At 34.2% G+C, this 18,124-nt stretch overlaps 1 protein-coding gene across 3 annotated transcripts in view; it reads right to left on the bottom strand.

Annotated features, from left to right (window-relative positions):
• The window catches only part of PRMT3 (protein arginine methyltransferase 3), a 130,692-nt gene that overhangs the window by 50,294 nt on the left and 62,274 nt on the right, over positions 1 to 18,124 (bottom strand). For all 3 annotated transcript variants that reach the window (XM_049781032.1, XM_049781033.1, XM_049781034.1), the window contains 2 exons: positions 5,890 to 6,077; positions 3,185 to 3,271 (listed from right to left, as the gene is read on the bottom strand). In XM_049781032.1, the coding sequence (XP_049636989.1) occupies positions 3,185 to 3,271; positions 5,890 to 6,077 (275 nt within the window). The remainder of the gene's footprint in view (positions 1 to 3,184; positions 3,272 to 5,889; positions 6,078 to 18,124) is intronic.

Genomic DNA, 18,124 nt, shown 5'->3' with positions numbered 1-18,124 from the left:
TCACATAAGTTTTATGGTTTTAGATTGCTTTGTGTGGTGCTAAGAAATATTATGATTACAATCTGGGGACTTGAGGGACAAAGTAATTGTACATGGGTTCTTTGGCTGAAAGTTCAAAGTTAAGATATCAGCAATGGGACTACTGAGAATTCTGTTTATGGGTGATTGTCCTTCCACTGTAAGTTTACCTTGTCCTCTTTCTTTGCATCTTTGTTCTCATAATTAAAAATAAAAATTAAATAATAAAAAAGGAAAAAAGAAATAAAAAGAAAACAAACTTTTAACTATAATGTCACATAGTCATAGGGCATTCTTTGCTATACGTCAAAGTTACTTTAGTCAAAATGATTTAGATAATCTTTTGGAAAAACTATATTTTAAAATAAACAGTGTATATGTGTTCTTTATTCAAAAATTGTCTTAATGATTAAGCTTGCATATAAAATCTGTGCTAAAACTTTCTGCAGCATCATGTTATTGCTATAACAAAATTTTGTCTCCAAGTTTATGGATAGCTAATGCATCACATAATCTATATTCACGAAGTTGACATGTAGAAAAAAGAAATTGGGCAGGAAATAGGAAAGGATGGTAGCAAAGGGTTTTACTCATCTGGAGCTGTCAGTGATAATCATCACCAATGGAGCAGGCAAGAATTCAACAAATTCATTTGTTTATATAAAGCTAGAAAGACACATCTAGAGCCAACTTTTGAAGCCTTCACTACATTTTTATATTTGTCTTATACTTTGATTTAGGTAAAGATCACTGAAAAGTAAATCAAAATAGCATTATTTAATAATTAATTTATAATTACTTTCAAAGAAGACCTTAATAAAAGTAAGCTAATACATTAGCTTAATACAAAATTTTGGATCAAATAAACTTAAAATTTTTTATTTTTATTTTTTTGGTTTTTGGGTGACACCCGGCAGCACCCAGGAGTTACTCCTGGCTCTATGCTCAGAAATCACTCCTGGCAGGCTCTGGGGACCATATGGGATGCCGGGATTCAAACTACCAACCTTGCCTGGAAGGCAAATGTTTAACCTCCATTGCTATCTCTCCGGCAACTCTTAAAAAATTTTAAAACAGCCTAAGATCTTTGGCCTAATCAGTCTGGACAGAGTAGTAAAAGAATCTGATAAACAACTAAAGTCAAATTTTACAGTTTCTGACTCTATATTTCATAATAAAGACTATATTTTAAATATATAGTTAGTAATTTTAAAATATTAATATTTGTGTCAATAACACCTACATAAAGTCAAACCTAAGGAAATGCCCACTTAATAGCATTCTTAATCTTTTAAAGGCTTGTTTATGTTAGTATAATATACAAGTATATATTATTTTAAAATATATGTTAACAATTTAAATTTCTGTGTACACCTATAGGTGCTTTCATACAAACACAAATATTTGAATTAGTTCATTTATCTTCAAAACTAGTTTTCAAGGTCTAGATTACTGATTTTCTTAATCAGTCTAAAGTATAGACTACCTAAGAAACTTAAAGTAGCAAACTAATGAGTGGCAAAAATAGACTTGTCAATTTAATTTTGCATACCCTTACTTTAGACTAAGACAGGGCAGGAACAATAGCACAGCAGTAGGGCGTTTGCCTTGCACTCAACTGACCCTCATACAGCTAACCCAGGACAGACCTCAGTTCAACAACACCCCCCTTCCCCGTATCCCATATGGTCCCCCAAGCCAGGAGCGATTTCTGAGTGCATAGATCTGGGTGTCACTGAGTGTGGCACCCCAAAAATCCCCCAAATAAAATAAAATAAAAAAGACTAAGAAAACAATTATTTAATTATATTTTCAGTTCCAAATTATTTAATGCACACTATTTTTCTTTCTCTCATTTTTTGTTTTGGGGGGCACATTCTGCTTGGGGTTTACACCTGGCTCTGTACTTGGGATGATAGCCTTTTACAGTCTATCTTTGCCTCTGTGCTGGTGGATCAGTGGATCATCTGGGCTCTCAGGGACTGGATCTGGGAGGGCAGTGTGCAAACAAGTACCATACCCACTGTACTATCTCTCCAGCCCCAAAGCACACTTTTTCTAAAAATATTTTAAAAGTGCACTTGTTTATAGTAAAAACATCACTATAAAGTTTATTAGTTAATTTAGAGGGAATGTGTTTAATTATTATTATAATGCTTTTCATTTCTTCAAATCATAGTTTTGGTCATATGTTTACAATAGTGTTCATGTTTATGTTTTGATGTACATAATCAGATCACCTCACTTCCACCAAAATGCCCACAACCCTCTACCAATGTTTGCCCCATTACTTCCTGTTCACCTCAGCATCCCCCTTTCCAGCACCTTAAGCACATTACTCCTTTGCTTCATATTTTCAGTTCTGTAATTCAGGAACAAGGATCTATTATCTTTTTATTTTGTCTACTCCCTCATCTTAGTTCTCTATATACCATAATGAGTCAGACACCCAGTATTTGTACTTCTCCCTCTGACTTATTTCGTGTGATGTATTTGCCTAAATTTTCTATAACCCATACTTCTGTTATATGCCAGGTTGATTCTTTAAGAAAGGTAAAGAATGGGCCCAGAGAGATAGCACAGCGGCATTTGCCTTGCAAGCAGCCGATCCAGGACCAAAGGTGGTTGGTTCAAATCCCGGTGTCCCATACGGTTCCCCGCGCCTGCCAGGAGCTATTTCTGAGCAGACAGCCAGGAGTAGTCCCTGAGCATCGAAGGGTATGGCCCAAAAACAAAAACAAAAAACAAAAAAAAAGAAAGGTAAAGAATTCTTCATCAGTTTCTTTTCGCACATGAAATAAAACATGTAAAATACACATCATAATCTAATTGAGTATATAGTTACTGGGACAGGTATAAACTTTTTATTTTTAAGATAAGGTTGACTATAATTTCAAAAATAGTCATAACAGATAACAAAGGAGGAACTATAAAAAGTCATCATGTAAACAAGGTTTCCTTATACTTTGTATTCTGAACTAAGCTAACTTTAGTGAAGTCTATTGACCTATTAAAATAGGTCTGTTCAATAGCTTTACAGAGGCAAAGATAGATTGTCAAAGGCAATAGTCTCCTTCATTTATCACAGTCCTAGTAATTAATTCAATAGTCTGTCATTCAACTATATTGCTAGTGAAATGTGTGAAAGTAGAATGAAACAGCTTACCGTACACAAGGATGTCTTTGTGATTTTCAGAGTAAAATCTGAAGAAAATTCCAAATCTGAGATAGATGTCATATTGCAATCTATGTGCTACATATTTAAAAAAAGAACATTTTGAAAGGTGAATTTAGTAAGAACAGTAAAAACAAATAAAAAATAGTATTTTTATACAAAATCAAATAAATATTTTGCAATTATTAATCATTCACACTACTTTGGTATTATTTTCCATTGACATTAAAATTCTAAACACTAACCATCACAGTGGGCAAATAAAAAGAAATAAAAATAATGGCTACTAGCAGTATCATTTTTTTCTTTATATCACATTAGAATTTTAATTAGAAACTTTTTTCTTTAAATCAAATAAGTAATATAAGTAGAATCATTAGTTAGATTGCTTTGGGTATTTATCAAATAATGTTTCTGGTTTGTCTTCCTGTTTTCCAAATAAAATCATGTTCTATAACACTAAAGGTACTATTTGCTATAGTTTATATACAGTAGCCATTAATATTTATATTAGAAAACAAACTTGAAAACAAATACTAGTGAACAAAACTAATTATTTTAGTATTTATTTTGTAGCTGCATTTGCATTTGATTAGATATGAATAACAATCACACAATTTCAACCAAAGAGCTATTTTCCCAACTCTTGCCTTGTTCAAATCTCTATTTCATTATGGAGAGTAGATGGAATCAACCATCTTTCAGCAACAACAATCTGACTAGAATGTAAAGGATCTGCCAGCCTTGAAACACATAATTAGAGATTTAAAATCTATAATGCATTATAAAGGAATAAACAAAACTCATATGACTAGGTATCTCAATTAGAACTCCAATTTTTGGGTCTGTGTTTTGGGCTATATTTTGCAATGGTTGGGGGCTACTCCTGGTTCTGTGTTTAGAGACTGCTCCTAGCAGTACTGTGGGGAACTGGAGGGTGAGGAGGAGGGGCAACAAGTCAAAATTGGCACCTTAACATGCAAAACATGCATATTTAACTCCATTCTAAATAATCTGTTACATGATGAATCTGAAGTTACAATGTGGACATTTTCTGTTTATAGGACTGGGTTAAACAGATGACTGATTTAAAAAAAAAAAAAAGGGACATACTTTTGTTTCCAAGTCCTAATTTCTTTCCATTAGTATTCACAACAGTCTTGGGGATTAAGCAAAGAAAAAGAAATTGCCTCCCCACCCTCTTCTTTCTGCTCAGCCTTAAGGCTGAGTTGGTTAAACTGTATACTCCTACCCTTTGCCAAAGAACCCAAATAAATCCCTTACTATCAGTGTACCAGAGCAATGAAAGTCCTATAATCGTTAGACAGGCTGCATTTCTCCTTAAAAGCAAAATGTAATTATAATCAGCTTGCTCTTGTTAAGAAACTTTGCATATTTATTATTTGATGCTAATTTAAGAAAATTAAAACATTTAATGAATATTTGGTGGAGTGAAAATTACTAATGTGATTAAAGTAATACTCTCATCAAAAAAAGGAGACACTATTTCAAACCTAGCACTGAACAAGATATGTTTATTTGATTGAATGATACAGGCAAATTAAAGAAAAAATTTTTTAGAAAAGCAATATTGTATCAGGGAGACAGGCTAAAGGGCTAAAACACATAGCTTTTTAATTTTTTATTACATCAATGGCTTAAAATTTTTTTTAAACTTTTATTTTTATATATTTATTTATTTTGGTGGGGTTTTGTTCTTCTTTTTTGGTCACACTCGGTGGCACTCAGGCTCTGCGCTCAGAAATCACCCTGGCAGGCACCCCTGGCAAGGGGACCATATGGGATTCGAACCACCGACCTTCTGCATGCAAGGCAAAACACCTTACCTCCATGCTACCTCTCTGGCCCCAATAGCTTAAACAAAAAAAAATTTTTTTTTTTTTTGGTTTTTGGGCCACACCTGGCGGTGCTCAGGGGTTACTCCTGGCTGTCTGCTCAGAAATAGCTCCTGGCAGGCATGGGGGACCATATGAAACACCGGGATTCGAACCAACCAACTTTGATCCTGGATTGGCTGCTTGCAAGGCAAACGCCGCTGTGCTATCTCTCCGGGCCCTGGCTTAAAATTTTTTATTTAACTTTGGCAAATATTGAAACTAGAAAATTAATTCTGCAGAATTTCATAAATAAAATCTCCAATTTCCACTAAAAAATGTTCTCATTCAATGGCTAAGCAATGATATTATGAACTTCCAACACAATGAATATGTGCTGAATAAAACACATGTTTTGATTGCAGTACTGGGAATGAGCCAGAAAAATAACCCAGGTGGAGCCACCAAGCTCTGCCAAAAGTGGCACATAAACTAGCAAAAATGTTAACTGAAATTTCAATGAAATGGTCTTATTCATGTAACTCAACCCATATAACTTTAGTCCAGGATAATTTACTAACTAAAAGTATAAAATTAACATAGCAAGGAATAAGATAATAAAAAAAATAATTCAGAAGTAGTTCTTTAGTTTCATAGGTAATTCAATGCAATCCCTCATTTGAGAAGTCTGGAAGAAACTTGAATGAGAGAAATCAAAATTGTGTGTGTGCAATTACTTATATAAATAATATGGCTGTAAATGAGACATTAGAATGCATCTCATAACTGAAAGAGAAATGGTAATAGTGGGACCTTTTGTATTCATGAAACAAAACTCATGAAAAATGGAAAAATACCTACCTTAATACTACATGGGTCTGATATAAGAGTCTTGGGATCTAAAACTTCTACAATAGCTTCTGGAATAACTGCTTTCTTCATGCAGGACATATTGAAGCCATAGACATCATCCCAGAAAGCAATTCTATCAGCGTGCTTTTCTGTATCACTTACTGCCACAAGGTTGATAGTACAAAGATCAGGGTAGACTGTAATAAATAAATGGAGCCCAACTATTTAGTTTATTTAAATAGAGTTAGAGAAAAATATATAAAAATAAAAACACCAAATCCATCACTATGGTTTACTTGCAAAGAATTATTAGCAGTATAGATTAAAAAAGGTGTAGATTAGAGATTCTCAAACTTATCTATTGTACTCTTTCCAAAAAAAAATTTATCTCAATAAAAAAGCTACCAAGTGAACAAACAGAAAAAAATTATTCAAATGCACCCAAGGCTATTTAGTATCCCACACTGTATTGTTCCAACATTGATGAGAATTATGATAAATAACCAGGTCCTATTGTGTAGACTTTTAAAAAAGAAATATATTTGGTGATGAAAAGAGTGAAAGAAGTCAATTATGGGTGACTATAAAAATAAAGCAGTATGAGTGGCCAGACAGAGAATACAGGGATTAAGACACACGCACTGTATGCAGTCAATCTTGGTTCAATCCCTGGTCACACATACATGGTCCCGAGTTTTTCCAAGGTGCAGCTCTGGAGGTCCCCAGCACAGCTGAGATGTCACCTGGCAAGTCTCTGGCACCGGAGGGCCTAAGAGCACTGCATTCTTACACTTTTGCAAACTCACCCAAAGGTCAGCTGCACCCCAAATATAAAACAGAAGAGAATTCTGGAACATTAGTATTAAAATTTGTAATATGCTGATTTAAAAAATATACTAGAATGCCAGCAAGTTAGTACAGAAAATAAAGTGCTTGTCTTGCACAATAGTGGTTTGCATCCTTGTAGTCAGTCAGTCCTTCACAGAACCAAAAAATAGTTTGAACACTTGTTAAGTGTGGATCTCCTTCTTTTCCCCCATAGTACTAGATGCTTACATTTTCCTCTCAAGCAGGCAGAGAGTGATAAATCACTTAAAAAAGTACATGACATGTAAAAAAAAATTACAATGAACCATGAGGATGGTTTTTACAGTGTGGTGGTTTAAACAGTAACTTTTGGTGAAGATATGGAGGAAAAAAGCTCAGTTACTCTGTTATGGGAACTTAAACTGGTGCAGTTGATACAGAAACTCAGTATGATCCAGCAATACCACTCTTAAGCATTTAAGTGAAGAAAAAGACTAATTCAAAAGGATATTTGCAGCCACATGTTCACAGCACAGATCACATGTTCACAGATTGTTTTCAATACACATGGAATCAAATGTCCATAGATGACTCAAAAAAAGCTGTGCTATATATACCCAATGAATTATACTCTACTAATTAAAGATGAAATCATGCAGTTTGAGAGACAAAATAAATAAAACTTGAATTATGCTAAGTACAATAAACAATGTATACAATAAATAATGACTGATGGTTTCATTCACCTATGTATTATTAATTACTATATCAAACCAACTAGTAAGAAACAAAAATATTAACAGAATTCAGTAAAAAAGAATGTCGGTTACTGGAGTAAATGGGAAGGTTGTGGTGGGAGTGGGGACATTTATACACTGAGAAAAGAAATGAAATTCCATGAGTCTGAACTGATTTAAGTCAAATTTAATAAATGAAAACCAAGTAACAGAATTTTAAAGTTGTACATATTGCACTTTCTTACCATACAAGAAAATATTTGTGAGCATTAAATATGTACAGCTAAAAAATTCAAATTTATTAACTATGAGACAAAACTTCTTTATTAGAAACATATCTAGACAATAAGGATACTATTATTAGAGTAATATATGCCAAGAAAGGGAAAGTGTGAGATACTAAGAAAATTCACAGCAAGTAAACCTAACTTTGACTTGGCTGAAGTGGGAAGCAGGTACATTATGAAAGATAAAACTTGAAATTTAGTATACGAGGTAGAGAAGGAAAAGTGGTCAAAGCTCAGCAGCACATAATCAGGGACATAATTAAAATACATTCTAAATGGAGTGAAAGAATGATACAAAGTTAGAAAGGTAAAAAGGTGATAAAAGAAAATATAGAAAAATAAACAGCAAATTAAACTCTATTTTAAGAATAATAAACCTGTAAGAATTTGACATAAAAAGGCAACACAATTTTGGTTTTAGTAAAAGCATCTGGGGCCGGAGCGATAGTGCAGCAGTAGGGCATTTGTCTTACACGTGGCTGACCCAAGATGGATCTGGGTTTGATCCCCGATATCCCATATGGTCCCCCAAGCCAGGAATGATTTCTGAGCACATCACCAGGAGTGACCCCTGAGCATTACCGGGTGTGACCCACCAAAAAAAAAAAAGCATACGGATGCAAGACTAAAACAAGAAAATAAGAGAGCTATAATTTCAGGTGATCTAAAAGTAGTGATGATTATGTGAAGGAAAAAAATCAAAGATTTATTCTAAGGATACAGGAGGGAGAACGCAAGAGGATTCTGAAATTATCTGTTTACAAAAATAAGAAAGAGGGAAGAACCAATGATGGCAGTTTTTAGCTTTGGCAACATAGCAGATTGTGGTACTATCCATCATAATGAGAAAGAAAGTACAATAGATTCAAGAGAAATGAAAGTTCATGTTTATGAGATGGTCAACAAAAATATCCTACAAGCTTGGTAAATTGTACACATAAAACTCTGGATTAAAATCAAATTTGAAAATAAAAGGTAGAAAATAAAAAACATAACAATATATAAGCCTAAAATTTAAAAACAAAGATATAAAAGTGGAGCCATTCATAGGCACATATGTGAAAATGTAAGTCTTGGGAACTAATCAACATAAGTATCATGTAGAAAAAGAGAACTAGACGCTAAAGGATGTGAAGAAAAATAGGAGGCTTGGAATGAAGCCAAAAAAAAAAAAAGTTACCATGGGTATCAAGAATGTATGGGAAGAAAAAGAAACTCTCTCCTAAAAAAGAAGTACTCAAAAGTCAAACAAGAAAACGTGGTTTTTGTTTTTACTATTAACAATATTAATTTGTCTTTCCAATAAAGGCAGGAGATTTATGCATGGATTATATCATAAAAGTTTCCTGTATCAACAAACTAAAATGAAGCACAATGTATAAAAAGAATACCTAGCTTCATTCTTGATAACTAGGCTTTACAATTAAATAGTAGAAAAATAATGCTCTTTCCCCAAACTTCATTACTATCTATACTTTAGGAATATTATTCAACAGCAGCAGCAATAAACTATCTTCCAAATAAAGCCCAGAATAAGATCTGCTGGCATCAAAGCAATTGCTTTTTTCCAAAATTGATAATATGCCAAAGACAAAAGCAAACGGTGCATCACTGAGAAGAGATTTTTCCAGTTTCATTCACTAAGCAAGAATATGCTTGAAGATAGAATATATGAACTGGATTAGAATCTCTGCATGTAAACTGAATTATTTCTATTCTCATTTTCCTTCAACCATATTATTTATGTTCAGCCTCCTTACTGTTTAAAGTCCTCACTAATATTCTTAAAAGTAACTGATTTGATATTAAAAATTCCAACGCAGCAAGAATATGAATGGCAGAAAGTATGTTTAGTTTCTTGAGCAAGATTTGAGTTGAAAAAAACAATAATGAAGAAACAGTGTTTTGGGGGCCGGGTAGGTGGCGCTGGAGGTAAGGTGTCTGCCTTGCAAGCGCTAGCCAAGGAAGGACCGCAGTTCGATCCCCCGGCGTCCCATATGGTCCCCCCAAGCCAGGGGCGATTTCTGAGCACATAGCCAGGAGTAACCCCTGAGCGTCAAACGGGTGTGGCCCAAAAACCAAAAAAAAAAAAAAAAGAAACAGTGTTTTGAGAAAATTACAGATATAGTCATTTTCTGGACTTACTACAGCAACCATTTCCCATATCATATTCTATAATTTCATCCTTAAAAGGAACATTATAAGAGTATAAGATCAGGAGCAGTCCTTTCTCAAAAATAAAGAGTTTGGTTTTTGTGAGCCATACAATACTTATTTAAAATACTCATCTTGATTGTCCTGTGTGAAAAGCAGTCAAACTATAAGTAAATGAGTCAGAGGATGTCCTAATAAAACTTTTATCTACAGAAATAATCAGCAAGTCAGATAGACACCCCAGATGGATGAGGATGGATGAGGTAGGGACACCTTATAAAACTTCTTCACAGTAATCAAATAATCTTCACAATTGTACAGTGCACACATTCAAGTTTTTAAAATAATGTATAGGATAACTCTACTTTTAAATATTTGAAATCCTGATGCTTAGTATGATCAGCTCTCCATTAAAGATTGATAAATTATAGCCTACCAATCAAACCCAGTCCACTGAATTTTTTTTTTGTGTGTGTTTTGCGGGTTATTTTGTGTGTGGTTTTTGGGTCACACCCAGCAGTGCTCAGGGGAAACTCCTGGCTCCATGCTCAGAAATTGCTCCTGGCAGGCACAGGGGACCATATGGGAAGCTGGATTGGAACTGATGACCTTCTGCATGAAAGGCAAACGTCTTACCTCCATACTATCTCTCCGGCCCTCTGATTTTTTTTTAATAAAAGAAGTTAGATTCGAACCCCACCAACAAGCATTTTCTCCACTAATAGTCTAAATCTAAGTTATATTACAGAAATAGAAAGACTTAAGCAATTGGAAATAAAGTTTAGTCTACAAAGTTGAAAAGACTTACTATTTGACCTTTTTTTTTTTTTTTTTTTTTTTTGGTTTTTGGGTCACACCCGGCAGTGCTCAGGGGTTATTCCTGGCTCCAGGCTCAGAAATAGCTCCTGGCAGGCACAGGGGACCATATGGGGCGCCGGGATTCGAACCGATGACCTCCTGCATGAAAGGCAAACGCCTTACCTCCATGCTATTTCTCCGGCCCCACTATTTGACCTTTTATGAAAAAAGCTGTCTTTGATTTTGTATCAAGAAATATGCTGTAGGCTGGTCCGATGGCAGTGGTTTATCAGAACTTATTAACATTAGTATCACAAAAGAAATCTGCTGTACTAGTAACACAACTTTTTATAATTTGTAAAAAATATGTATGGAAATTAAAAATAAAAAAATTTTGGTTTTGGTCACAAATGGCAATGCTCATGGGTTACTCTTGGTTCTTCTGCACTCAAGGCTCATTCTTGGAGGACTTGGAAAACAATATGGGTACTAGAGATCAAACTCAGTTCAGCTGCATGCAAGACAAAGTCCTACTCACATACTATCACTCAGGCTCTTGTACTAAAATACATTTTTTAAAGTTTTAAAATATGATGGTCGCAAGAAAAATTAAAGGCAAGACGATACAAAGTAGGGTGCTTGCCTTGCTTGTGGCCAACCTGGGTTCAATTCCCAACACCTGATATAGTTCCGCCAGCCCTGTTAAGAGTGACTTCTGGCACAGAGCCAGAAATAAGCCCTGAGCACAGCTGGATATGGCCCCAAAATAAAGATAAAAAATAAATTGAAAAATAAAAGAAATAAAAATAAAGAAAAAATTAAAGAGAAATAGGATTTTGCCAATTTTTAGAGTTGTAATAATTTTCTCTATATTTTACAAAAATACAAAAAATAAATAGTTCTTATAGCTATCAGAATTTATATGTTTTCTATTTAAGATTGTAAGGTCATGAATATTCATAAATTACATGTAATTAATATTATAGGCCAATTTGATTCTCTATCCACCTTCTCACAGCTGTCTAAAATTTTGGGCTACTTGCCAAAGTTCTGGCTAACCCTTTACCTTCTCATTCTGACACATTTGTCATTTGATTTTTGTCAGATAGAAGCAAAATTGAGTAATTATTTCTTCTTGTAGGTGAAATTAACAAAGTGCTGATTGGACAAAAGCACACTCTTAAACAGACCATTTATAAATTCATGGCTTTGACATCTGTGTCCTTCTCGATTCACTGCCCAGAATTCATTTGTCACCAGTACAGCACACATGGTGAACAGATAAAAACAGGAAATCCTTTATTCCTTAGAAATGCCTCACAAACTTTTAGACACTAAATAAAAGACTGAGATACATAAATATCAACTAAACACCAATATCATAGTTGGCATTTAAATAACTAGAGAATAATAAAATTGAGAACAAGAAAAGTGTTAACTCAAGTTAAAGTGCTCTTTACACATATGTAAACACAGACCCTGGCCAAATTAAATCAATGATAAAATGCTTGATATGTACTAAAGGAAAGGTACTAAATCACTAAGTTAGCAGGTTGTTTGGGGAGTTTAATAAGCTTCAAAATTAAATTTTAATTTAGTTAGGAAAATCAAAAATAAGTACTTCTTTGCAAGCAGGAATATATGTCCAATATTACTATTATAAGAAGTGACTAGATCCATTATAGCCTAGCTAAGCTAAAATGTAACTAAAATGCAACTAACCAATTTAATTTATAGATACCTTGCAACAACATGAGGGAGGTCACTATCAGAGTCTACCCTATACTGCATTACTTCTGGGAATACAATATGCAACTGAAAGTTGTTTTCAAATGCAAAGAAAAATGATGAATTAAAAATAACACTATAATTGTCTCTAGATAGGTAAGTTCTTTCTACTGTTGCATTACTCTCTACCATCTCCTATGAGCTTCTGATACATTTTTTAATATATTCACTTTTATCCTGTCATTTATTTATTTTTTACGGGGGAGGCAGACTCAAGGATGCTCAAAGTGTTCTATCAGTTTATTGTGTGTGGGGTTGCTCCTGCAATGATCAAATGACCAGACATTTCCAGGAACAGATCCCATGGCCTCATTCATCTAAGGCAAGTTCTATCACTGACCTAGACTTTCTATGTCATTTTAGTATTAATTTATCTCATTTAGTTTTTTGGACCATAGTTTCTGGACTGTGCTCAGGGGAACCTGAGAAATCACTTCTGGCTTGTTCCTGGAACCATATGAAGATGCCAGAGTTTGAACTCTGGTTGGCAACAAGCAAGGCAAATCCCTACCTGCTGTTACTATCACTATGGCCAAGTCATTTTAATATAAATTTCTCAAAGTGGATGAAAGCTTTTGATCAGATGGACAACAGCAAGTTTATTCCTGACCAAGAGACTCAGAAGCTCCCCTACCTTAGTATCCTGCAGGAATATTGGCAGGGTGCTATAGTAAACAAGCCAAGCTCTGGGTGCTCTCTATGCTGTCTACTGTTTTATCTCATTTCCCTTTGCTTGACTTTCACACTGGCCACTCTGTATACTATGTTTTAAATAAAATCATTTACAAGATCAATAAGTTTATACTATTATATTATATTTAAAAAGCCAAGATGTGAAATAAGATCTGAAGGAGAGTGAATTTAGACACTTTTAAAAAACTGTAAATACTATGAACCAGTGTCAGTGATTACAATGAGATAAGCAATGCAAAAGTCAAGTACTATGGGGCCGGAGAGATAGCATGGAGGTAAGGCGTTTGCCTCTCATGCAGGAGGTCATCGGTTCGAATCCCGGCGTCCCATATGGTCCTCCCGTGCCTGCCAGGAGCAATTTCTGAGCCTGGAGCCAGGAATAACCCCTGAGCACTGCCGGGTGTGACCCAAAAACCACAAAAAAAAAAAAAAAAAAAAAAAAAAAAGTCAAGGTAGGTGTTAATACTGCAATGTTTAAAATAAAAGTCTTTTATGAGATATAAATCTAATCTCATATTTACCTGATGCAGCACAGGAGAGGAATTAGTATTTAGTAGCAACTGCTTTTAAGTCCAAAACCTCACTACATACATATCGTCTCTCCTTTTTTCTCACAGAAATAAACAAAATACAAAGCAATTTTTAAAAATAAAAAAGGTGGTGTGTCACTATATACCTTAAATATAACTATGAAAGACTTGTAATTCACATTGGTCTCAATAAAGGTTATAATAAAAACAAAGGTGGAGGCATTTTCAACTAACATCAGGACTAAATACAGTAATTAAAACAATAAAAAACTGATAAAAGGCCAGACTTACAGACTGAATGAACAGCACACAAAAACAGACCTACTCATAACACGGCTGATTAATTTTCAACAAAGGTGTCAAGCAGTTTATAGGAAAGAATAATAATTTCAGCAAAGAGTACTAGAACATTTCCTTGACCCTCATTTTATACATAAAAATTAAATTAAAATGAGCCATTAATCAAAATGTAAAAGTTAATACTTCAAGAAGGAAAGAAAAATTCTGTGTTGTGGGAATAGGATAAGTATTTCTTAAATGGAACATTCTTAAAGATAGAGATTGTGAACACATTTAGGAGATTATTTGTATTTTTTTTTTTTTGGCAAGATGTCATTCGATTCTTCAGCCAATTTTCTCTTGGATTTATTTCTTTGTAGGATTTATATTTTAGAGATTAGCTTTTTGTTGATAATGAACATTTATAATATAGTGCAATCTACAGTTGAATCTCCTGTAACTTTGCTTATGGAACATTCTGTCACTCAGAAGTTTATTTAGAAATAATCGTATCTCTGAAGTTTTCTCTAAGGCTTATGAATTTAAGTTATTTACAAAGTACCCTTTTTACAAGTTTCTAGAAAACTGTGTTTATCTATACTGTATACTTTTGCATTTCACTCTGGACTCATTTCAAATTTACAATGTACAATGATATAGGTTAAGCTTTTTAAAAAATATTTTATTTTAGGCCATACCTAGCAATGCTAAGGGGATCATTCTTGGGGAGCTAGTCAGATCATATGGGGTGCAGGAGATAGAACATGGGTCAGCCATATGAAAAGCAGTAAGCGTCTTACCCACTGTACTATCTTTCCAGACCCCTATTTTATTTATTTTTTATTAAAAATCCAATTCTGTTGATTGGGATTAAAATTTTAGAATCTTGGTACTATAAAAAGTTTTTCAAAGTTTTTGATTGCTTGTTTTTGAGTCACACCCAGCAAGTGATCAGGGACTGTTCCCGGCTCTGTGCTCAGATGCCTTGGATTACAAAACTAAGACTACCACACAGGGCAAGAGGATGTGTATGTGGGGTTGTGGGGGAGAACGAAGAGATGGACTAGAAGTTATACAAGGATACTAGTGGAGTCTTGGAAATTTTGGTGGTAATGAGTTGCAGTAATTGTACAAAAAAACCATAAATATCAACACCATTGCTAACTTGATACTTAAATCAGTGGTCTTCATCCACAGGTCTGTGGCCAATGCTGGTACACAGGTATAGAAAGGTTGAAAAAGTCTATCAGCAACAGTACTGTAAACCACAGTGGAAAAAAAATATACATATAGGGATTTGGGGGACATTAGTGGATGGAAGTAGACAATAGTGAAGGGATTGGTGTTAAAACACTGAAACCCAATCACAAATAACTAATTTCATGGTGACTAAATTAAAAAAAAACAACAACAACATGCACTGTTCTCCTGCCTTGGTTATAAATGGATTAATTTGCAGGGTCATAAGTCTCAAACGACTTAAGAACTAAACTATAATTAAAATAAAACTGGGTAGAGGAAATAGCTATAAGGGCTAGTGCCTTAGCACTGCCTGGTCCTTAAAGCAAGGTCTGGATTTATCCCTAAGTACTGAGGTGCATGCATGTTTATACATGCATATACTTCCAAGTTTTGTTATTTGTTTTCTCTTCTGATTACACTGTTATTTTGGTACATGTCTAATTATACAATAATTAAAATCCAATTAAAATAATTAAAATCTTGTTTTGACTTTAGAGGAAATGCTTTCCACATATTCCCATTAAACATGATACAAACTTTCAGTTGAGATATACTTTGTTATGAACAAGTTCTGATTATTATTTTCCCTTTTTAAAAAGAATTATGTTGTATTTAACCTAAAAACCTTTTCATTATCCAGAAACATATTTATGCTTAGCTTCTTAGTCCTAAATTGTTTTTCTGTTTTTTTTGTTTTGGTTTTTAGGTCACACCCGGTGACACTCGGGGGTTTAGGGGTTACTCTTGGCTATGTACTCAGTAATCGATCCTGGCCTGGAGGATCATATGGGACGCTGGGGGAATGAATAGCGGTTTGCCCCAGGTCAGGCATGTGCAAGGCAAACACCCTACTGCCTGTGCCACCGCTCTGGCCCCAAATCCAATTTTTATTAGCAACTATACACACTATGTGATCCCAATAGTATCAATATAATGCCTACCATATTTTTTTAACTTGCATGAGTCTTCATCCTTTTAAGTTACAAGTTTCATAATTATGCTACTTTACTTTTGGTGTAGAATTTCTATAAGTAGAGTTGGGTCTTCTTTTGTGATCCGATCTGAATTTTTTTCTACAGATGAGTTTAGCCCGTTTACTTACATGGAAGAGAAATTTTTATTTACCATAAAGTTACCATTTAATGTTATCTTTTTTGTTCAATTTTGTTTTGTTTTTTTTAAGTAGTTGTTTATATGGTCTGATTTTTATGGGAAAAATACAGACATTATCTTTCCCTCTTTTTAATATTGTATTACAGTTGACCACTAATCAACAAAGTCAACATCCCACCTTAACTTCTGACACCCCTATTCCATGCAGATAAGAAATTTCATGAAAACTTAAGTCCCATTATAGTAGACCACACTAGTTATAAAATCTCCAAGAAGTAATCAAGTCACATTTGCTGGTTAGTTAAATGTGTATTAGAACCCAAAGATAGAGAAAAAATATTCTGTTAGTGTTTTTATACAGTTCAAACTTATTTTTGTTCCAGTGTCAACTATTTATTTTTTTTAATTTAAAGGAGACAAAGGCAAAGAGATGAGCATAGTCAATACAGGCATTATGTATTTTTAATGAAAGTTAAATATCAAATCATAATTCATATGACCTAAAGAAAGTAAGACATGCCACTTGTTCTCAATTCACTTTATTGAGATATAATTTACATGTAATAAAATTCTGGTTGCCCTTTTGGTATTTAACTATGTGATTTGAAGTTTATAGTCATGTAATCACTATAAAGTTCACCATTCAAATTTAATTAGTATCAACTTCATATTACCCATGAAATACTAAGTACACTTATGATTCTTTTAGTTTATCAGCTTTAAGTAGTACATGAATCACTGTTAATTGAGATAAAGTAGCTAATCTATCCACATTTCCTCCTACCTGTCTTCTGATCCCCTTTCCTAATTTTTGTTAGGGTATAAAGTGCTTATATCCTATTATCATCCTGAAACCTTTTTATCCCATTTATTTTTTAAAATTTTTCCCATTTAATTTTTAATTAAAAATTAAAAACAGGACCCGGAGAGATAGCACAGCGACGTTTGCCTTGCAAGCAGCCGATCCAGGACCAGAGGTGGTTGGTTCGAATCCCGGTGTCCCATATGGTCCCCCGTGCCTGCCAGGAGCTATTTCTGAGCAGACAGCCAGGAGTAACCCCTGAGCACTGCCGGGTGTGGCCCCCCCCCAAAAAAAAACCAAAAAAAAAAATTAAAAACAATATTAACCTTTTAATTCTAACTGTAAAATTAGAATTGTAATTGTAAAATTAATTGTAAAATTCTAATTGTAAAATAGCCATTAATAAAATTAAAAATTTTCTTAGTTTTCCTTTTCATTTCCTGGTTGATTGAATGTTAAACACAACATAATTCATGATAACAATTAAAAGTTTAGTCAGCTAAAATAGTAGTAGTATTTAATAAATCTGGTCAGGAGAAGCATTCAACCAGCAGGAGTATGGCACTTAAAGTTGGTAAAATATTACATATGAAACTTATCAGAACAGTACTACAAACCACAGTGCAAAAATAGCTTCTCATAAAAGCAGACTGGTGGTTGGGAGGTAAATGGGGGCTGTGAAGAGGCATTACAGGAAGAAAATGAACTAGTAAAACTCTGTATGCTTGAAATTCAATCATGAGTAACAGTAATTTCATGGTGACTGAAAATAAATGAATAAACAGAATGTGCTTCATCATAAAAAAAAAATAAAGTATTGGGCCCGGAGAGATAGCACAGCGGCATTTGCCATGCAAGCAGCTGATCCAGGACCAAAGGTGGTTGGTTCGAATCCCGGTGTCCCATATGGTCCCTCGTGCCTGCCAGGAGCTATTTCTGAGCAGACAGCCAGGAGTAACCCCTGAGCACCGCCAGGTGAGGCCCAAAACAAATAATAATAATAATAATAATAAT

The sequence above is a fragment of the Suncus etruscus genome, chromosome 9 (genome assembly GCF_024139225.1).
Source record: "Suncus etruscus isolate mSunEtr1 chromosome 9, mSunEtr1.pri.cur, whole genome shotgun sequence".
NCBI classification, from domain to species: Eukaryota; Metazoa; Chordata; class Mammalia; order Eulipotyphla; family Soricidae; genus Suncus; species Suncus etruscus.
This window is presented reverse-complemented; position numbering and strand designations above follow the sequence as displayed.